This window comes from Mustela erminea, chromosome X (genome assembly GCF_009829155.1).
Source record: "Mustela erminea isolate mMusErm1 chromosome X, mMusErm1.Pri, whole genome shotgun sequence".
Classification (NCBI taxonomy): Eukaryota; Metazoa; Chordata; class Mammalia; order Carnivora; family Mustelidae; genus Mustela; species Mustela erminea.
Window position 1 is genome coordinate 89,410,040 of NC_045635.1, and position 21,184 is coordinate 89,431,223.

At 38.2% G+C, this 21,184-nt stretch overlaps 1 protein-coding gene across 1 annotated transcript; it reads right to left on the reverse strand.

Moving 5' to 3' along the window:
• Positions 1–2,347: 2,347 nt before the first annotated feature.
• Positions 2,348–10,640, reverse strand: LOC116582323 (40S ribosomal protein S27-like). Its single transcript, XM_032329716.1, has 2 exons — positions 10,354–10,640; positions 2,348–2,437 (listed from the first exon to the last, which is right to left on the reverse strand). The coding sequence occupies exons 1-2, from the start codon at positions 10,627–10,629 to the stop codon at positions 2,348–2,350; spliced, it is 366 nt and encodes a 121-aa protein (XP_032185607.1). The 5' UTR covers positions 10,630–10,640.
• Positions 10,641–21,184: the final 10,544 nt, after the last annotated feature.

The following is a 21,184-nucleotide window of genomic DNA, read 5'->3' on the forward strand; positions in this document are numbered from 1 at the left end:
GAAAAATGGTAAAGGTAAACATTGACAGGAATTACTAATTAGTTGGACTCAAGAGGTTAGAGGGAGGTATCAAGAATGCCTCCTGGGTTTACTGAGCTAGGATTTAGGGGAACAGGCTCTGGAGGAACGTGGAATGACATGGGTCCCGAGGAGTGTCTTGTGCAATGATCCTCTTCCCTCCCCTTCCCACACCAGAATTGATTTATCCTGTGGCCCATTCCCGCAAGAGCTCCCTTCTCCCTTTCTAATTTATACTAGGGTGTTACAAGCTAGTTTATCTTACCAGGTACAGGGTGCATTTTCATTTGGCAGCTACCCCTAAGGTTTTCATCTATGAAAATGATTTTGATAATAGTAGTTTCCGGCAGGCCAACTGGGAAAGAGATTTTTGGGAGGAGCTCTTCAAATTATAGTTGACCCTCCAAGCACCCAGGTGTGAACTGTGCAGGCCCACTTATATGCAGATTGTTCTCAATAAATACACTACAGTACTATAAATGTATTTTCTCTTCCTTGTGATTTTCTTAATATTTCCTTTGTCCTAGCTTTATTGCAAGAATACAGTGTATAATACATAAATGTACCAAATATGTGCTAATCGACTGTTTATTTGACAGGTGAGGCTTCCAGCCAGCAGTAGGTGATTAGTAGTTAAGGTCAAGGGGAGTCAGGAGTTGGATGCAGATTTTCAGTGGTGTAGGGGGTGGGCGCCATGCAGTTGGAGGGTCAACTTTGTGCCCTAGTCCACAGCCTGCTCCCCAAAGCAGGATGTGGTCCTATGTTACCCTAAAAGCAGGTATGGCTTGGTTCCACAGCCTGGGCCAGTGTAAGCTGGAGAGAGGAGTGGTGCGGACCGTTGACTGGTCAGACTGGCCTAGACATCAACAGAAACAGTCCACATGCTAAACTGGAAAAAAAAAAAAAAGACCTGTCGACCCTAGTCTTGTCTCCCACATGTCAAGCACCCTCTTCCCCAAAAGGAATGTGACCTTAGGGGTTTAGAACAAACAGTCCTGGGAGACAGGCTGTTATTAGATGAGCCCATTATTGAGCCCTTGAAACCAAGCACAACATTTACTGTGGAAAGAAATCTGGCATTCTACATTCCAAAGGAGGGGGGAGGGCAGCCTGACATCAGAGGAGAGGGATTCGCATTGCCATGACAACCATAAGAGTTATACTGTATTGTTTGTACCCAGAATTTAAGAGATTATCCTTGGGCTGAAAAAAAAGAAACTATCTCCCCTTCCACTTCCAACATCACCATCTCAGGACACCCACCACCTTCCTATGAGGAGTTTCATTTGTTCATTTGTTATATGCCACTTGGGTGTTTATTGATTTACTAATCTGCCTTCTCCCATTTTTTCTCCTTCTTTTCTTTCTTCCCTGCATCTGACCAGCACAGCCAGAATGGGCCATTTGTCTTCCCACAGATGGTGCCAGTAAATCCAACTTCCGGCTGGTGGAAATGTGGGGCCCTGGAAAACCTCCCAAGCTGAGAGGCATCCTTCCTATGCCTCGGGCTGCTTCTGGTCTGTCCTGGGAGATAGCTGGTCAGGGGAGTAAGGGTCTCTGGGAAAGGGCTCTCTGTCCAAACAGGTAACAGAAAATCAGGCACTTAGGGCACCTCTCAGAGATTGTTTTCCCAACCCAGGCCTGTTGTCACCTTTAAGGTTTGTAGCCACTAGGCAGGGAGCTCCCTCAAGTGACAGTCTCAAAGGCATCAAAGCAGGATTAGGGGACTTGGTAACTGGGGAAAGACATTTTTGAACCTTTACAAAAGCAAGTAGGCATTCCCACGATCACCATGTGTTTCTTCCCATGTCACAGAAGAGTTAAGTGAGACAGGAAAGGCACACCCAGCCAGATTTTTGAAAAAAGAAAAGAAGTGAATCAAAGAAAGATCTGGAAACAACACAGTGCTTATTAATTCCCTGGCTCCAGTTAACCCCTCCTCCCATCGATAACACTGACATCACCTAACTTTTTAATCCCAGGGCCTAATTGGCATCCTGTTTATGAAGCTTTAAAAACCTTTTTCTTTCTTTCTCCTTCCTGGCTCAGTAACTCTCACTTTGGAAATCTCTGGAGATTTTAATTTCCCGAAGAGCCTCCTGTCATCTCTTACAGTAAGTCTTTTCATTTCACCTCGTTTAAGTATATTGGCTGGTTTAAAGGCTTAATTGTGATGAAGAAGATTAAGTCCAAATTTAATAAGCATTAAGACTAGAACAACATCCTTTATTTCCTCTGGCTTCAATAATCATTACGTTTGGTTTTTTTATTTGTAGTGGAAAAGTTCAGACGACCTAAACTGGGGGAAGGAGGTGGGCTAGAGAGAAGATCAAGAAGATGTCTGGTTGGCTTTTTCTAAAATCTGTAGTTGCTGCTGCCACCGAGGCAGCAGACACATGGTTGGAGGAGGGTGATGGGTCTGAAAATGAACTGGCAAGAACACAGGACAAAGCGGGCATGGAGGGAGGAAGGCGTGCCTCCAAGCTCTTCCCTAGTTTGCAAATGGGCTCTTTATTTTACCAGCAAGAGTGGCTTCCAGAACACTCTGGGTTCTCCAAGTCTCTAGGCTTGGGTGTAGCCAAATCTCTTTTCCTGTTAGTACAGCTAAGACCAGATTAGCATTTTTCAAAAAGAACTTGACTAGGAAATGAAGGGAAACACAAAACTAAAAAAAGAAAATGTAAATGCATAGAAATGAGCACAGAGTCTAAGATAAAGTCTAGCCCCAGATTGGCTCAACTGGCATAGACTACCACGCACCTATATGTGTGCGTGTGCGTGCGCGCGCGCACACACACACATACACCTGGTCCTTTCTCCTCCTCAATGCTATTTGTGGAATGCTGCCTCAAAAGGCCCCCCAAGTGTTTCTCTTATGCATTGCAGTCTTGGCTGCCTCCTGTATTACATCCTTTATCCCTCTGATGATCTCAAAACACATGTGTCTCTTCCTAGTGGACTGTTAAGCTCTGCAAAGACAGGCACTAATCATAAGCATCTTTGTACCCACAATATCTGGCTTGTGAAATGACTAGAACTGAAGTGCACCAGACCGGGTCTTTACAACCCAGAATCATGTCTATCCTTGGAAAGTAGCTCCTCTAAAAGCAGGCTGTTGACAGTGGACAAGGCTTTGCACTCTCAGCTGAGGTTTGCTTGACCCTGCGTAAACATGCTTTTGACAATTTATAAAACCAAGCACTGCCTTATAATTATACAGGACTCTGCCTCTCAAACTCTGTTTCACACAATATCTCATTTGATTCTAACAATCTTGTAAGGAAATGAGACTGAGAGAGGTTAAATAGCTAGCCCCAAGTCACAGAGCTAGATAATAATAGCAGAGTTGGATCATTAGATCCAGATCTTTTGGTACTTAATCCAGTAGTCCTCCTGGTTTGATATACTACATCCCAAAAGAGACCTTTTTGGGTCAGGACATCAGTATACTGAGAGATTCATTTTATGGCTTGCCTCTCACCATCCTCTCTGTCTTCCACCCACCCAATATGGCACTAGCCCTGGGAGAGAGTCCAACGATCATTTGGGGACAAGCAAATAGCAGAACCTTGCTAAATCAGACCTGAATGCTATGAAGCCCAGCAATCCTATTTCTAGGAATGTATCCTAACAGATCATCCAAATTCAACATAACTTCTTTTATTTAAAAAGATGTGCTGTCCAAACAAACTGCAACTGTGGGGAGAAATCAGCCAGTGGGTTGGCAGTTTGCTACCACTGAATAATCATACAGGTATGTACAGATGTATGCATAGGATGTTCATGACAGTTATGTTACATTGGGGAAACATTGGAAACTATCTAATGTCTAACAACAGGAGAAAGGGTTAAAAACAGTAAGCACATCCATATTATGGACTGTCATGAAGTCAATAAAACCAATGATGTGGCATAGATCTGTATTTGCTAACATGGAAATATATCAGATGCACTGTGAAGCTTTTTTAAAAGCAAGATACAAATCAGCATTATAGTATAATATCATTTTTGTAAAACACTGCACTTCAGAAAACAGTCTGGAAGGATATTTTTAAAATGTTAACAGTAGTGGATTGGGTGACACTGAGATTGGAAGGTGGAATATGTGATCTTCGTTTTTACACACATATATCTTTCTGCAATGAACATACATTACTTTTTTTAGTAACCTCCACACCCAGTGTGGGGCCTAACTCATGACCCTGAGATCAAGAGTTGCATGCTCCACCAACAGAGCCAGCCATGTGCGCTGAACATATATTACTTCCATCTTAGAGAACATAACAAATGATTTTCAAAGAAAGAACTAAATGCCAGACCTACCATTTATGGTCAGTTGAGTTTTGACAAGGGTGCCCGTACATTTCAATGGCTCAAGAACAGTCTTTTCAACAAACAGTGCTGAAACAAGTGGGTATCTATCTATATGTGGAAGAATGAATTTGAACCCGTACCTCACACCATATGCAAAGATTACCTCAATGAATCTGACAAATATAAGAGCTAAAACTATAAAACTGTTTGTAGAAAGCTAGCATCAGCCCTTTATTCTTGAGCTGGAGTATTGTCTTCCCCTTCGGTGATTTTTTTCAAAAATATAAATATCCACAGAGCACCTGTGTGGCTCAGTTGGTTAAGGATCCATTCTTGGTTTTGGCTTAGGTCATGATTTCATGGGTCATGGGATCAAGCCCAGCATCGGACTCTGCACTCATCGGTGGGGGTGGGGGTTCTGCTTGAAGATTCTTTCCCTCTACACCTCCCCTCACGCACTCTCTCCCACTTTCTCTCTCTCTCTCTCAAATAAATAAATAAATTTTAAAAATATATATAAATATCCTCAGGTAAGTGTATAGTTTATTTTGGACCCTGGTCTGTGGTAGTCAATACTCTGTGTGTATCTGTGTCTGTCTATGTCTGTTTGTGTGTGCGTGTGTGTGTGTATCTATCTGTATGTCTGTGTGTGTATTGGGGATAGATGTGCATAGAAGATGAAGAAGCCTCCACCACCAGCCCTTTCATACTGTAGCTGTGAGCAAAGTGCCATTTTGGGAACTTGGTGGGCCAGGAGGATTTTTTTTTCAATTTTATTTATTTATTTTATTATTTAAGGTGGGGCAGAGAGAGAGAATCTCAAGCAGACTCCATGCTGAACATGGACTCTGACATGGGGTTCTATCTCATGATCCTAAGATGATGACCTGAGTCAAAACCAAGAGTTGGATGCTTAACCAACTGAACCACCCAGGCACCCCACCAGAAGTTAATTTTTTTTCTAAGATTTTATTTATTTGACAGACAGAGATCACAAGTAGGCAGAGAGGCAGGCAGAGGGGTGGGGAAGAAGGCTCCCTGTGGAGCAGAAAGCCCAATGCGGGGCTCAATCCCAGGACCCTGGGATCATGACTTGAGCCGAAGGCAGAGGCTTTAACTCACTGAGCCACCCAGGTGCCCCCAAAAGTTTATTTTTATAAGGAAACAGAAATGAGTGGTAACCTAGACTAGATGCATAAGAAGGGATCCAGCTGAAATCTGCAACTGAGTAGAAGTGAAATATTTGTTTAGCTGTTCCTTCAAAAATACAGACTTTCCAAAATAAATATATAGACTTTCCAATTTATTCCCTGTACTGTAGCCATCTTGTCTTCCTTGTAGGTAGAGTTGCTCCACCCTCCTCAACCCCACCCTAATATTAACACTTGTCTCTTTGTGTTAAATTGGAGTGTTGCTTCTTCCTCTTTCACTCTTCTAGGTAAGTACATTTTTAGTTTGTTATCTTATGCGAGGTTTCCTGGAAATAGCCTCTGACGCACAGATTTGCATACCAGGAAGGTTATGAGGGAGTACACTTGGGTCCAATGCCTGTGAGGGAGTGAAGAAAGCAAGATTTGGGGAGAGGAGAAGTTGAACTGGAAAGCCACAGCTTCTCCCACAGGGAGCTCCAGGGCCCGGATGACCTTTCAACGTTTTCAAAAATTGAGGCAAGGGGTGTGAGCTTCTGTATTCTCATTGAATATGTGCTGCTTACCACACCATAACCTGCCTGAAAGGGCACAACCTTGAGCAAGGCCACCTTTGGCTAAGAGTGATGCCAAGAGAGGGACATAATTGTGAGTCATCAGCAATGAACACTTCCAGGAACTGGAGGGCCAAGGGGGATGCAGATCTGGGTGGTGCCTCACAACATCTACTACAGATATTTACCTGGTCAGACCTCAGAGAAAGTTCTAGAAAAGATTGCTGTGAATCCTTTCACCTTCACCTAGCTTCCCCCATTTTTTCATGGTTAGAGATGACACTTAGAAAGAGAGGTGTAGGACTCCCAGATTTGGGGCATGAGCAACAGGGGAATACAAAATATATATGTGTATATGTATGTGTATATACATATATATGTATATGTGTGTGTGTGTGTGTATATATATATATACACAGAGTATGTATATATAATATATATATAATATATATATAAATATATATATATCTCCCTGGCTTCAGCAAGTGGTTGGGTTGGTGCAGTTTAATGGCATGGGTAAGGAAAAGGCTTGGGGCAGGGAGAAATCAAGCTTTCAGTCTTTGAGAAGCTAAGTTTGAGATGTTTGTGAAACATTCAAATGGAGATGTGAATTAGGTAAATGAATATATGAGTATGAGCCTAGAGAAGTCTGGGATATTGTTGTAACACGAGAGTTAGTATATAAATTGGGTTGAAAGCCATTGGAATGAATGAGGTCACTTAAAGAGAGAAGTGTAGAAAGAAAAGAGAAAACCTAGGGCTGACCCTTCAGAAACCAACATCTTAACATCTGCATAGAGGAGGATGGGGAGACAGCTGGAGTAGTTAGAGGAGTAGGAAGAATACAGTGAGCAGGTTGTGTCACAAAATCTGCAGGAAGAGAATGTTTCAGAAAATGAGGAAATGGTCGTCGGTATTAAATATTGTTGGGATGTGACGCAAGTTGAGGATAAAAATTTTTCCATTGAATTTAACAACATGGGAGGCCATTGGTGATCTTTGTGGGAGCTATTTTAGGAGAGTTATGGGGACAGAAGGCCAGATTGGAGTGGGCTGAAGAATGAGAGGAAAGTAAGGAAATAGAGGCAGTGTGTACAGAAAACTCAAGAAGTTGGCCGTGATAAGCAGGAGGAAAGAGATATAGGGCAGTTAGCGGAAAGGTTTGTGAGCTTGAGGGATTGCAGTGGTGTTTGCTCATTTGCTCACTTTTGGATATTTTGGGTTTTTTTAATTTTTAAAAAAGATTTTATATGTTATTTATTTATCGGAATGAGAGAGACAGAAACAGAGACAGCACAAGCAGGGGGAGTGGCAGAGGGAGAAGCAGACTCCTGGCTGAGCAGGGAGCCTAGCATGGGGCTCAATCCCAGGACCCCGGGATCAGGACCCAAGCAGAAGGCAGCTGCTTAACTGAACCAGCCATGCAGGGATCCCACTTTTGTATATTTTAATGGAAGCATCACATACATACAAAAAAGCACAAATCAGGTGTACCGCTTGATGAATTTTCGTATTCCGAACACATCCACATAACCAGCATCCAGATCAAAAGAGAACAACTAAAGGCTACATTCTGTATGATTCCAACTTATGACATTCTGGAAAAGGCAAAGGAATGAAGACAGAAAAACGATCAGTGGTTGCCAGCAGTTAGTGGGGAGGGAGAGATGGATAGGTGAAGAAGCACAGATGATTCTTAGGGCAATGAAACTATTCTGTAGGATGCTATCATGATGGATACAGGTTATCACATTTTTGTCCAAAGGCATAGAATGTACACCAAGAGTGAACTCTAATGTAAACTATGGACTCCAGATGACTGATGTATCAATGTAGGTTCATTGATTGGAACAAATATTTACCAGTATGGTGGGGAGTATGGATAAGCATGTGTAGGAGCCAAGGTTATATATGGAATTCTCTGTACCTCCTGCTCAATACCACCATGAACGTAAAACTGCTCTAAAAAATAAAGTTTATTTTTTAAAAAGAGAGAGAATACCCCAGAAGTCCCCTTGTGACCTATTTCAGTAACTAGCCCTGCAAAGGTAACCATTACCTTAAGATCTAACAACACAGAGTAATTTTCCTTATTTTTGAACTCTAATGGAATCCTCCAATATGTACTCTTTTGTGTCTGGCTTTTATTACTTGGCATTACTTGTGAGATGCATCCATATTATTGTGTGTTGTAGCAGTGCATTCAGTCCCTTGCAGTATATTATTTCATTGTGTTAATTTATTCATTCTACTGTTGAAGACCATTGGGGAATTTCCAGTATGGGGCTTTTTCAGATAGTACATTCTTGTGTGTGTATCTATTTTTTAGTACTTAAACAATCATTCACATGCTCCATATAAATCACTTTTCAGAAAACACTCAAACATTTTAAAGCATAACTTTGTGACAAGAACACATAAATCTTAAAAACAAACAAACAAACAAACAAAAAAAACTTACAAAAAGACCATCCTGGGGCACCTGGGTGGCTCAGTTAAGCATTTGCCTTCAGCTCAGGTCTTGATCTCAGGGTCCTGGGATCGAGTTCCATGTCAGGCTCCCTGCTCAGCCAGAGAGCCTGCTTCCCCTCTTCCTTTGCCTGCCTCTCCCTCTGCCTGCCAGTGGCTCCCCCTGCTTGTGCTCTCTGCAACCCCCTCTGTCAAATAAATAAATAATATCTTTAAAAAGAAAAAAGACCATCTTATGTATGGTCCGATTCTACAAAGTTAACTTCATGAATTTCAGAGTAATTTATTAAGATTCTAAAAATTCATAAAATATTTCTCATTGCATGTCCATAGATTGAAAGGTACAATGAGAAAGTTGCTCCACAGCTAATCCCCCTCTGTCGGCTTCCAAAAAACTTTCCTACCCAACGTAATCCCTGAGCCCATTTAGGTCCACATTCCTTAAATGTTTGCTTTAAAATAAGCCAGCAGTTAAGTCCTAGACAGAAACTTTTTTTTTTTCCAGGACATATGTGAATAGGCAACAAGTCAAATTCAAGCTTTCTATTTTTAAAACTTTTTTCTTATTGAGGTAAAATTCACATCACATAAAATTAACCATTTTAAAGTGAACAATTCAGCAGCATTTGGTATGATCACAATGTTGTGCAACAACCACCTCTATTTTGTTCCAAACCATTTTTATCACCCCAAAAGGAAACCCGATGCGTGTTAAGCAGATGCTTCTCCATTCCACCTTCCCCCTCCCTTTGCCCCTGACAACCACCAACCTGCGTTCACCCTCTACAGATTTATTCTGGGTATTTCATGTATATTCTGCACATTTCACATAACTGGAATCATACAATATGTAACCTTTTGTGTCTGGGCTCCTTTCCCTGAGCAGTGCATTTCTGAAGGTCATCCACATGTATCACCGCTGCATTCTTTTTTATAGCTTTAATAACCTTCCATTGTATTATATACCACAACTTGTCCGTTCATCCATTGATGGACATTTGTTTTCTTTCCACCATTTGGTTATTATAAACAGTCCTCCCACATACATGAGAGTGTTTGTTTATTTGCTTTTTACCCATTTTCAACTCTTTTGTACAAACCTAGGAGCGACATTGCTGGGTCATATAGTAAGTCTGTTTACTTTTATGAGAAACCACCAAATTGTCTTGCACAGTGGCTGAGCCATTTTCCATTACCGCTAGCAATGTATGAGACTTCCAATCTCTCCACAGCCTCACCAACATTCACTATTTTCTTTTTCCTTTTTTTTTCTTTCTTTCTTTCTTTCTTTCTTTTTTTTTTTTTTTTTTTTTTTTTTTGTTAATAGTCATTAAAGTGAATATGAAGTGATACCTCATTGCCTCATTGTGGTTTTGATTTGCATTTCCATGATGACTAAAGATGAAGATCCTCTTCCCACGTGCTTGTTTGCAATTTGTAGATCTTCTTTGGATAAGCATCTAGTTTAATCCTTTGTCCACTTTTTTACTTAGGTTGTTTGTCTTTTTGTGTTAAGTTTTAAGAGTCCTTTAGATGTTCTAGACACCAAACCCTGATTAGATATATGATCTGCAAATACTTTCTCCCATTCTGTAGGTTGCCTTTTCACTTTCTCGGTCACGTCCTTTGGTGCAATTGAGATAATTATGGGTTTATTTTTCTTTCTTCTATTAATGTAGTGTTTTATATTGATCAATTTTCTGATGTTTAACCACCCTTGCATTTGTAAGGTAAATCCCACTTGGTCATGCTGTTTTTATCTTTTTAATATGCTGCTGGATTCTGCTTGTTAGTATTTTGTTGAGGATTTTTTTTTTAACCAAAATATGTTTATTGGGATAGTTCCCCACTAATCTTGATTCAGGGTGCTTTTTGTATTGCTTCCAGCTGAAGGAGTATCCTTCTTTAAGCCTTGCTTTTCCTCCCAGAGGCTGGCAAGGGACAGTGGAGCAGCCAACACACAAAACTAGTGTTGGTGCGTGGCTGAAGAGGATGGTGATTTTGTAACATGCTGGGCACTTCACATCCATGAAGTAGTAGTTGGGGCTCTGCACCAGGTGTTTCGTCTTGGGCTTCTTCTTTTCCTCTTCTGGGGACTGGTGGAGGAGGTCCTTCAGAAAGGCCATGTTCTTGGGCGGAGGTCCTCACCCCAGGAAAGCTTGTGGAGGATTTCTGCATCTACATCCAGCAGGGATACCGTCTATAAAAAACATTCTATTTTAAAGAGAAAAAGAGAAGGGAAGAAAATGTACCAGTACACTTTACTCAAACAAAATAAGGAAAAGACAAAAATCATATCACAGCAGTCATAACCTTGAACAGTATTTTGTTACACTGAAAGCTATCATTGGCCATACGTCCTGCTGGGAAATGTCCCTCAGTGAGGATCCTGCTTAATCTGGCCAATATAGATAAAAAAACAATGAAATCTGAAGCTCATTGAGTCACCTTAGAGATGAGGTAACAGTGCCACAGAGGTTAAATGATTTACATGTGGTGACATTTAAGGTAAGCAGGAACTGGCACTTTTATTTTGTCACCGTTCACCTGAAGCACTTTTCACTTGATCACTCCTTTCCTACCAGTCTCCAAGACTCCCTTCTTGCCAAAAGCCCACACTGCAAAATTTTTCCTCACTTCTATTGAAAATAATATTCTGCAATTTACGCCAATTACTTCCCTCTATCTTCTTTGGTGAGACTAGAAAACAGCCAGTCGGTATTTTATCACACGCACACACACACACACACACACACACACACACAAAACCATTCACATACCTGAAGTACAACAAACTGTGTGGCCAAGTTCTTTGACATTTTTTTTGTTCATCTTCTTTCCCAAGCCTTTAGGGCTACTCTGTCCTGGACGGGCACATGTTCTTTCCATCTCTCCAGGCTCTTTAAGCCAAAATATGGCCTATTGTCCCCACAGAGGGGAATTCACAGGATAAAGCAACTGTTGACTGTGAAGGTGGATGTCATATTTTCAAATTTGAAAAGTGACATAGAAATATGAAACCTATTTGAAACATTCAGGCTGAAATGTTCAAATTGAGAGTAATGTTGAGAGACAGGAGAGTAAGAACATGAACAATAGTGATTTAATTCATGGCATGAGTCAATCGTATTTAGTAAGTGGGTGGAACTAGAGGTGGGTGGATATAGGATGGTGAAATCTAGGGAAAAAAACTAGCAATAAAAAAGTCAGGGTCAACTCAAAGGTCAAATGAACCATAAGTGAATCAATTTGGATTTATGCAAAGTAATTTATACAATGATCTGCCATCTATCAGGCTTAATATGACATGCTGCTTCTGGTATCCTTATAAAGAGGCACTGAAGGGCTCAATATTTAAGTTTTTTTCTGTGGTGATTTCAAGCTCCGTAGCTCCAGCTTTTTGACAGTAGCATTCCGGTTCATTATTTTTTGTCCTTCTCAACTTTTCCCACTTTCCACTGTTTTCAGTGGGGTTCTTTCTCCTTATTATTTTGATTCCTAATGACTGGTACAGGCCACTGCCTCCTCCTGCCCAACCCCCTTCACAAGCACAGCACCCCTCACTCTACCATTGTGCATCTCCAATGTCAGTGACCCCCACTATCTGACAACAGTTGATAGGTCCTTCTCACTTCTCCTTTCAAGACTGCAGGGCAGTGGCAGCCCTTTACACATCTTTTGGTAAATATATTTGCACTTCTGTTGGATGTATGCTTAGAAATGGAACCACTGAGTCACAGAGGTTGAAGGTAGAGTTAGCTTTAGAGGTTACTGTCAAAGAGGTTGTCAAATGTCTGTACCAGTTTATAGACTCTTACCAGTGAGGAATGATAATTCGAGTTTCTCTTCATCCTCACCAATAGTTGGTATTGTCTTTTTTTTCTTTATTTTAGCCATTCTGGTAGGATTATAGTGGTATTTTATTGTGGGTGGTTGCTGCTGTTGTGTCTTTCTCTTAATTATTTTGAAATAATTTTAGACTTTTGAAAAATTTATCAAAAATAGTACAGAGAAATAGTTATACCTCTCACCTCACTTCCCCTAATGTTAACATATTAGGTACCCATAGTACAACTATAGAAAAACTGGGAGGTGAACATTGATGAATGTAAATGTGAATGAACCTGTGAATGTCATCATGTATGTCAAAAGGGATTTTGCAGGTGTGATTAAGTTAAGGGTCTTGAGACAGGGTGACCACCCTGCATTAGCCAAGAGGGCTCAATTAATCAATCATAAGGGTCCTCATCAGGGGGAGGCAGGCAAAGATCGCAGTCAGAGTAGGATATATAACAACAGAATAAAAATGATGGAGCAATGCACCGAAGTGGTCACTAACCAAGGAATGCTGGCAGCCTCTAGAAGCTGAAAAGGCAAGGAAACAGATTCTGCTCTTAGAGCCCCCAGAAGGAACACAGCCCTACTGACACCTTGACTTTTAACTACTGACCTTGAGAACTGTAAGAGAATAGATGTGTTTCATTTTAAAGCCCCTAAGTTTGTGGTAATTTGTTACAGCAGCAATAAGAAACTAATACGATAAACTTAACACTTTTGAAGAGTACTAGTTTGTAGGATATTCCCAATTTGGGTTTGTCTGATGTTTTCTCATGATTATGTTGAAGTTATGCTTTTTTTTTAAATAAGAATACCACAGAAGTGGTCTTGTATCCTTCTCTGTGCATAATTTCAGGAGGTATGTGATGTCAGTGTGCCTTATTGCTAGTGACAGTCACCTCAATCATTTGGATAAGGTGGTGTCTAGGGTTTTTTTTCCACAGTAAAGTTTTTCTTTTGCCCTTTGATAAACCTTTGAAGGAAGATACTTTGAGAATTAGCTAATATCCTGTTTCTCCTTAAACAATTGACCACTAATTTTAGTATCCATCAATGTTTCTTGCATACAACAAATATTACTGTGATGTTTGCCTAATAATGGTTATCAATTTCCATTGTTCTTTCTACATCTATTAACTGGGATTCTTCTGTAAAAAAGGGCTATCCCTACCCCTGCCACTTTGTTTATTCACCTATTTACTTACGTCGGTATGGACCCATGTATATTTACTTTATTCTATGGGTTATAATCCATGGCTATCATTATTTGTTTTGTTCTTCAAATTGCCCCTGATTGGCCACTGAGAGTTCCACTTTATAAAGGTATTTTCCAAATTTTCTTCTGAAAGCTTTATGTTTTATCTTTCACATTTCTATCTGCAATCCATATAGAACTCATTTTTGTGTACGGTATGAAGAAGGATAGTTTTTTGAAAAAAAACTATCCTTTCCCTCACTGAACTGCAATGTCATCATTGACATAAATCTGGTGACTATGAGTGTGAAGTTTTTAAGTTCTCTATACAGTTCCATTGGTCTGTTAATCTATCCTTGTGTCATTACTACATTATTTTAATAACTGTAGCTAGATATAGCTTAATTTCTGGTATTGTGTTTTGTTTTCTTTTTCTTCTTTAAGATTGCCTTGCCTACTCCTGACCCTTTTTATTTCATATAGATTTTATGATTGACTTGTCAATTTCCATATATGAAAATAACCCGCTGGGATTTGCTTAGGATTAATTTAAATCTGTAAACCAAATTAACAAGAACCAACATCTTTACAATATGGAGGCTTACAATCCATTTACAATTTACCTGTTTATTTAGGTCTTAATTCCTTCTTCTCAGACATGTTTTAGAACTTTCTGCTTAGAGGTCTCAAACAATTTTCTTAGCTTCACTCTTAGGTATTGAATGTTTTCCAATGCTAGCGTAAATGGTTTTGTTTTGTTTCGTAGGCTGCTTTTAGCTTTTAATAAACTCATTTGTGAATACATATTTTTAAAAAAGTTTCTTCCCATAATGGCAAGTAGAAGAAAATTGACAGAGAAGAGTGATTCATAATTATTGGATGAATCAGAACGTGAATATAATGAGAAAGATAACAGCACTCCAGACTCAAATGATGACAGTGAAACCGATTGTGTAAGTGAAATTTCAGACTGTGAGTCTTCAGCTGAAGATGTACAACCCAGATGAATTTTCTCAGACCCCAAAATTGACAAGTGAATAATATATTTCTAAAGACAAAAAAAAGGAATGACAGGAAAAAAATACCCAAACCAAAAAATGACACACATTAAAAAGGAATGACATTTAACAGGAAGCACTTTACTATGCAGTGTTCTGTGACATGGACCTGAGCCATTCCTTTTCACTGAGTTCGGGTGACCTCGTTCTATACGTTTATGATTTTCTGTGCCAGGACCAACTTGACACAAAATTACATGTTATATTTTGATCCTTCCTAAGTGGTTTTATAAAGTTATTTTTCACTATGCCTTTATGCTTACTTCTGTAAATTATTTATAACCTAAAAGTATAAAGATTGAAAAGAGCACATGGTGAATGCTGTGAATTGCGTTAAGACTGATGAATCACAGACCCGTAACCCTGAAAGAAATAATACATTATATGTTAATAATGAAAAAAAAAAAAAAAAAGACTGGGCACCTGGGTGGCTCAGTTGGTTAAACCACTGCCTTCAGCTCAGGTCATGATCCCAGAGTCCCGTGTCAGGCTTTCAGCTCCACAGGGACTCTGCTTCTCCTTCTGACCTTCTCCCTTCTCATGTTCTCTCTCACTTTCTCTCTCTCTCTCTCTCTCACTTTCTCTCTCTCTCTCTCACACATAAATAAATAAAATCTTTAAAAAAAAGATTGAAAAGAACACATTGGATTCAGATGGTAAATATGATGGCTATTTTTGCTGATACAACACACATTAAAGGTTAAGGTGTGTTGTTTGTCGGCTTTTAATTAGATTTCTCCTTAAGGTATATCACACTGGAGATGGGATTACTATTACTATTGCTATTACTTACTATTACTATTACTATTACTATTACTATTACTATTACTATTACTATTACTAAAAATAGATTACTGTTTTTAAGGGTTTCTTAAATAATTCTATCATTAGATACAAATTTAAGTCAGTTTGTTTTTATGCTATTCTTTCTTTTTAAGGGTTTTTAAAAACCTAACATTTTTATTTTGGACTAAATTTAGATTTACTGAAGAGTTGCAAAGATAGTACAGAGAGCTCTTGTATAACCCTTATACAATTTGTCCTATTGTTTACATCTTACATTGCCATGGTGCTTTTGTCAGATCTAAGAAACTGTCATTGGTACATTACTATGAACTGAATTCCATACTTTATTTGAATTTCACCAGCTTTTCCATTCACATCCTCTTTCTCTTCCAAGATCCAATCCAGAGTAATGGTATTGTTTTTTCACTCCCATTTTCAGATTGTTTGTTCTAGTATGTAGAAATACAATTGACTTTTGTATATTGACCTCATTAGCAGTGACCTTGCTATATTCCCTTATCCTCATAATTTATCTTATTTTTAATTCTAATTTTAATTTTAAAAATGTATTAGTTTATTATTATTTTGATTTTTTAGATAACCAGGTGTATCATCTGAAAATAGGAGGGTTTTAATTTTCAATCAACTTTATTGAACTATAATTTACATATAATAAAATTCACCCTTTTAGAGTGTGCAGTTGATGAGTTTTGACAAATGTATACACGTGTGCTCCTTCTCAGTTAATCTCCACTGCCCAACCTGGCCTCAGGCCATCACTAGAGATTAGATTTGTCTTTTCTAAACTTTCATATAAATGGAATCATAATATGTGCTATTTTGTGTCTGGCTTCTTTCACTTGGCATAATGATTTTGAGATTTATATAGGTTTTAGTGTCTTGGTATTTGGTTCCTTTTTTTTAAAGATTTTTATTTGTTCATTAAAGAGAGAGAGTGAGTGAGAGAGAGAAAGCACAAGTGGGGGAGGGAGGGGAGAAGCAAGACTGCCCTGCTGATCAGGGAGCTGGAGGTGGGGCTCAATCCCAGGACCCCGGGATCATGACCCAAGCCGAAGTCGGATGCTCAACTGACTGAGCCACCCAGGTGCCCCGGAAGTTGAATTTCTTTTTAAAAATATTTTAAAACTTTCCTGATGCATAATTGGAGTACACTAAACTGCAGATATCTAGAGTATAAAATTAACTCCATTTTGATGTACATATTCTCTTGTGAAACATTCCCCACAGTGAAGATAACAAATGTTTCTATCATCCCCCCAAAGTTTCCTTGTGCCCCTTTGTAATCCATTCCTCCCTCCATCTCATCTTCAGGTCTGTACTGGTCTGCTTTCCGTCACTACATCTTAATTTGCATAATTTTATATTAATGGACTCATGCAATATGTACTTGTCTTGGCCTGGATTCTTTCACTCAGCATAATGATTCTGAGAGCCAACCATGTTGATGAATATACCAGTAATTTCTTCCTTTTAATTGATGAGTAGTATTCAGTTATATGAATTTACCACAATTTTTTTTTCCATTCATCAAATGATGAACATTTGGGTAGTCTCCATTTTGGGGCTTTTACAAATAAAACTGTTATGAATATTTGTGTACAAGTCTTTGTATAGACATAGGCTTCCATTTCTCTTAGTTAAATACCTAGAAGTGACAGAGCTAGGTCATTTAGTCGGTAAAAGTTTACCTTTTTAAGAAATTTCCAAACTGTTTTTCAAATTGGTTGTACCATTCGATAGTCCCATTAGCAGTGTATGAGAGAGTTCCAGCTTCTCCACATCCTCATAAACACTTGATATGGTCAATATTTTCAACTTTAACCATTCTGCTGGATAAATCATGGTTTCAATTTGCAATTCCTTGATGACTAATGATATTAAATATCTTTTAATGTGTTTACTTACCATTCACACATTTTTTTTGTGTGTGTGAAGTGGATATTCAAACCTTTGCCTTTTTAAAAATGGGTTGTCTTCTTACTGTCAAGTTGCAAGTGTTTATATATTCTTGACACAAGTCTTTTATCTGATTTAGGTACTGTGACTATTTTCTCCCAGTCTGTGGTTTGTCTTTTCATTTTCTTAATGATGTCTTTCAAAGAGCAAAATTTTTAAAATTTTGATGAAGACCAATGGATTAATTTTTCTTTTATGGTTTGCATGTTTGTGCTCTAAGAAGGTCCTGACATCCTATGTTCTCCTGCTATTTTTCTCTTAAAGTTTTATAATTTTAGGTTTTATGTTTTGACATATGATCCATTTCAACTTAATTCTTTTGTCTGGAATGAAGTCAGAGTAGAGTTTTGGTTTTTGCATTAGGATATCCAATTGTCCCAAGACTATTTGTTAAAAAGAGTGCATTTTCTCTATTGTGTTACTTTGGTACTTTGTTACATATACATGTATATGTAACATATATATATATATACATGTATCTATACATATACATGTATATATATATACACACACATACACACACAATTTATACATGTTGAATTTATGTATATTATATTTTGTATGTATGGAATATATATGTGTGTGTGTGCATGCGTTTCTGTTCACTGATCCATCTATCTGTTCTTACATCAATACCATGCTGTCTAGAATAGTATAGTTTATTAGTAAGACTTGAAGACAGATAGTATAAATACTCCAACTTTGTTCTTTTCCAAAATAATTTCTTTATATTCTAGGTCCTTGGAATTTTCATGTAAATTTTAAAATCATCTTGTCAATGTCTATCAAAAAATCTAGTGGGATATTAAATGGGAATGCATTGAATGTATAGATCAATTTGCAGAGAATGGATATCTTATAAGAATACAATTGATTTTTATGTATTTATTTTCTGCCCTGCAACCTTGCCAAGCTCATTTATTTTGCAGAGGATGTAGTTCTTTTATTCAGGGGAAGCAGAAAGAGTGAATATAAACCACTCTGTCAAGACATTCAGCAGTGATAAGGAGTAGAAGAGAGATAGAGGGTAGTTAGCTGAAGGGTTTTTTGAGTTTGAAAGATTTATTTTGTTTGTTTGGCTATATGGTTTTCTTATCTTTTTGTTTTTGTTTTAGTTTACTAATGGGAGAGTTTCAGACATTTTAAAAAGCCAAAAGATAGAGAGGGAACATTTTAATAACATTTAATAATAGAGAACAAAAAAAAAATCATCTGTAACTTAAAGAGCAGATAGAGATTTGCTCTTTAAGACACCACCGCCACACACACACACTCACACTCACATAGACTTCTCTTCCCTCTCTCCCTTCCAATAGAGTTTCATCATAATTATTGTTTAAATTGATACTTACTATTTACATTACCATGTCAATATCTTTCATTGCTGAGCCAAGTAGTATGCTATGACTATATTTACTTTCTTCTACATCCCTTTTTCACCATAGAGTTTGTCCTTTTTAAAAGATCTGTTGATTTTTCTATTTACCTACTATCCCTATTCTTTTAATTTCCTTCTCCCCAGAATATTGGTTTTTACATTGTGGAAGATGTCTGGGATTCTATTGGTTCCATTTTTTTTTAATGGAGACATTTGCCCTGCAGGCCTCCATTTTCTTGCTCCAATTTGGACTGATTGCCCTTCTAGGCCTGTTGCAGATCTCTCATCTTAGTGCTTCTTTTCCTTCCCCTTTGATGATGAATCTCTCATTTCCTGGGTCCCAAATGTTCTTGTCTCCTGGAACACTTCCTCCAGTCACTTCCTGAGAAAGGGTACACAAGAGTTCCATTTTCTAAGACCTTGCATGTCTAAAAATGTATTCCTTCTATTCCAAATCCTGATTAATAATTTTGTTGGATATAAAAATCTTATCGAAAAAGAATTTCCCCTAGAATTTTGAAAACGTTCTCCCATTAATTTCTAACTTCCAGAGTGGCTATTGAAAATGATGTCATCTGATTTTCCACTCCTTTGTATGTAACCTGTTTTTCCTTTCTTAAAGCTTCTACTGTCCTCTATTTATTCCCGATGTTCTGAGTTCTCATGATGCTGTCATACTCTAGGTCCTTTCTCATTTACTAAGCTGGGTGTTTGTTGGATCCTTGCAATCTGGACCCTCATATCTTTCATTCCTGGGAAATTTACATTAGTTCTTTTCTAATTTCTTTCTATCCAATTTTCTCTGTTCCTAGAACTCCTCTTGATTAAATTTTGGCCATTGGGATTAATTCTCTAATGTTTCTTATCTTTTTTCCTTTGATTTTCCATGATGTTATCTTTTTGCTTTACTTTCTGTGTAAGAGTATCATACAACTCTTCCAGTGATTTCTAAATTCCAGTCACACTATTTTTAATTTCTATTAGCTCTTTCTTATTCTTCATTTCTTTTTCTTTTTAAGGATCTTATTTCTGTTTATTGCATGAAATATCTTAACTCTATGAGGATATTAATTACTGTTTTTTTTAAAAGTTTCCTCCTCTATAGATTGTCTCTGAGTTCTCTCTCTCTTTTCTTTCTTTTATATTAAAGGCTTTCTTCAAATGCCTGGTGGTCCTCTCTTGTCTATTTTAAAATGGAAGTTCTTCTAAGGTTTACTTGTTAAGACTTACTCAATGTAAGACTGCTAACTTTCACTGTAGATAATTGGGCAGGAACCCAGACATTTCACTAAAAGAGCAGTGGTGGTCATTATCAGAAATCCTCATTTTTCATGATTCCCATATGAACAAATGTCAGTTACCATCAATCCCCCAACAGCACAGTTCAAATTTCAGTTACCACAGTATATTAACTGTGAGTAATTACATAAAGTACAAACTACAATATTAGCACTTTAGCCAACAAGTCACCATGGAAATAACAGATGTACATCAAGACTGTGTTGCTTCTTTCAAAGTCTCTTGGTGATTGGTCTACCATGAATCTGTTATTCAGTTCATGCACAGATGACAAAGCACATACCATGGTTGTATTGCCTACTTGTCTCACGGTGACAAACCCACGTGACCTTTACAAAAATGGATGATCAAAAGAGAGAATTAGCTAACAAAGATGAAATACAGGAAACAGATGAAAAGTGAAAATGCTGGAAATGAAACTGGTTATGACTTGAATATGGCAGCAGCAAAGCAACGTTTGGACAAGTCCTACACCTGCATGAAGCTATGGTATGGACAACACTGGACAAGTTCAATTAATGTGAAAAAAGCCAGGTAATGTTACATCAACAGCTTTTAGTTTTAATTGCTCTAGGAACAGAAAGTGGTTTATGATTGAAATGGAGCATTTACTTCTCCTTTGGATCAAAGACTGAACAACAACAACAACAAAAACCCTAATCAGTTTCGCTAGTGTTTGGGTCAAAGCACTGGAGTTATTGCCAGTAGGGTCTGCTTTAACCATTTCAGAAATTGTCATGAATAGACTAACATTAATCTATCTTGAGAAGCTACTCACACAGATGCAGATATTGACATAAAATATGCACCCAGATTCCAGGTATTATTAAGGTAGGTGGTTATAATGATCATTGCCCATTTAATGCTGATGAAACAAGTCTTTTCTGAAGGACAACTTTGTCCATAACTTATATGACAAAAGATGAAGGATCCTGAAGTGGCCATAAAGGAAAGATTCTAGATATGCAGCCAAAGAAACTTAGCAAAGACGAATTTATCAACATAAATGAGGAAAGTGGTTGTGACAGAAAGGATGAAGGTGTCCCAGAGGAAGTGACGCTGGCAAAAACACTTCACATTAAAGGAACTCTGAGATGTTTCATAAGATTGAAAGTGCCAAAGATAAAATGTTGGAAGCTGATCCAAATTTA

Excerpts from the sequence above, each read along its gene's own strand:
- LOC116582323 (XM_032329716.1), bottom strand. The coding sequence starts at position 10,629 with ATGGCCTTTCTGAAGGACCTCCTCCACCAGTCCCCAGAAGAGGAAAAG. Across the intron at positions 2,438-10,353 it reads AGCACCCTGAATCAAGATTA|ACCCATCACCCTCCTCCAAC; the intron begins GTGGGGAACTAT and ends GTTCATTTTCAG.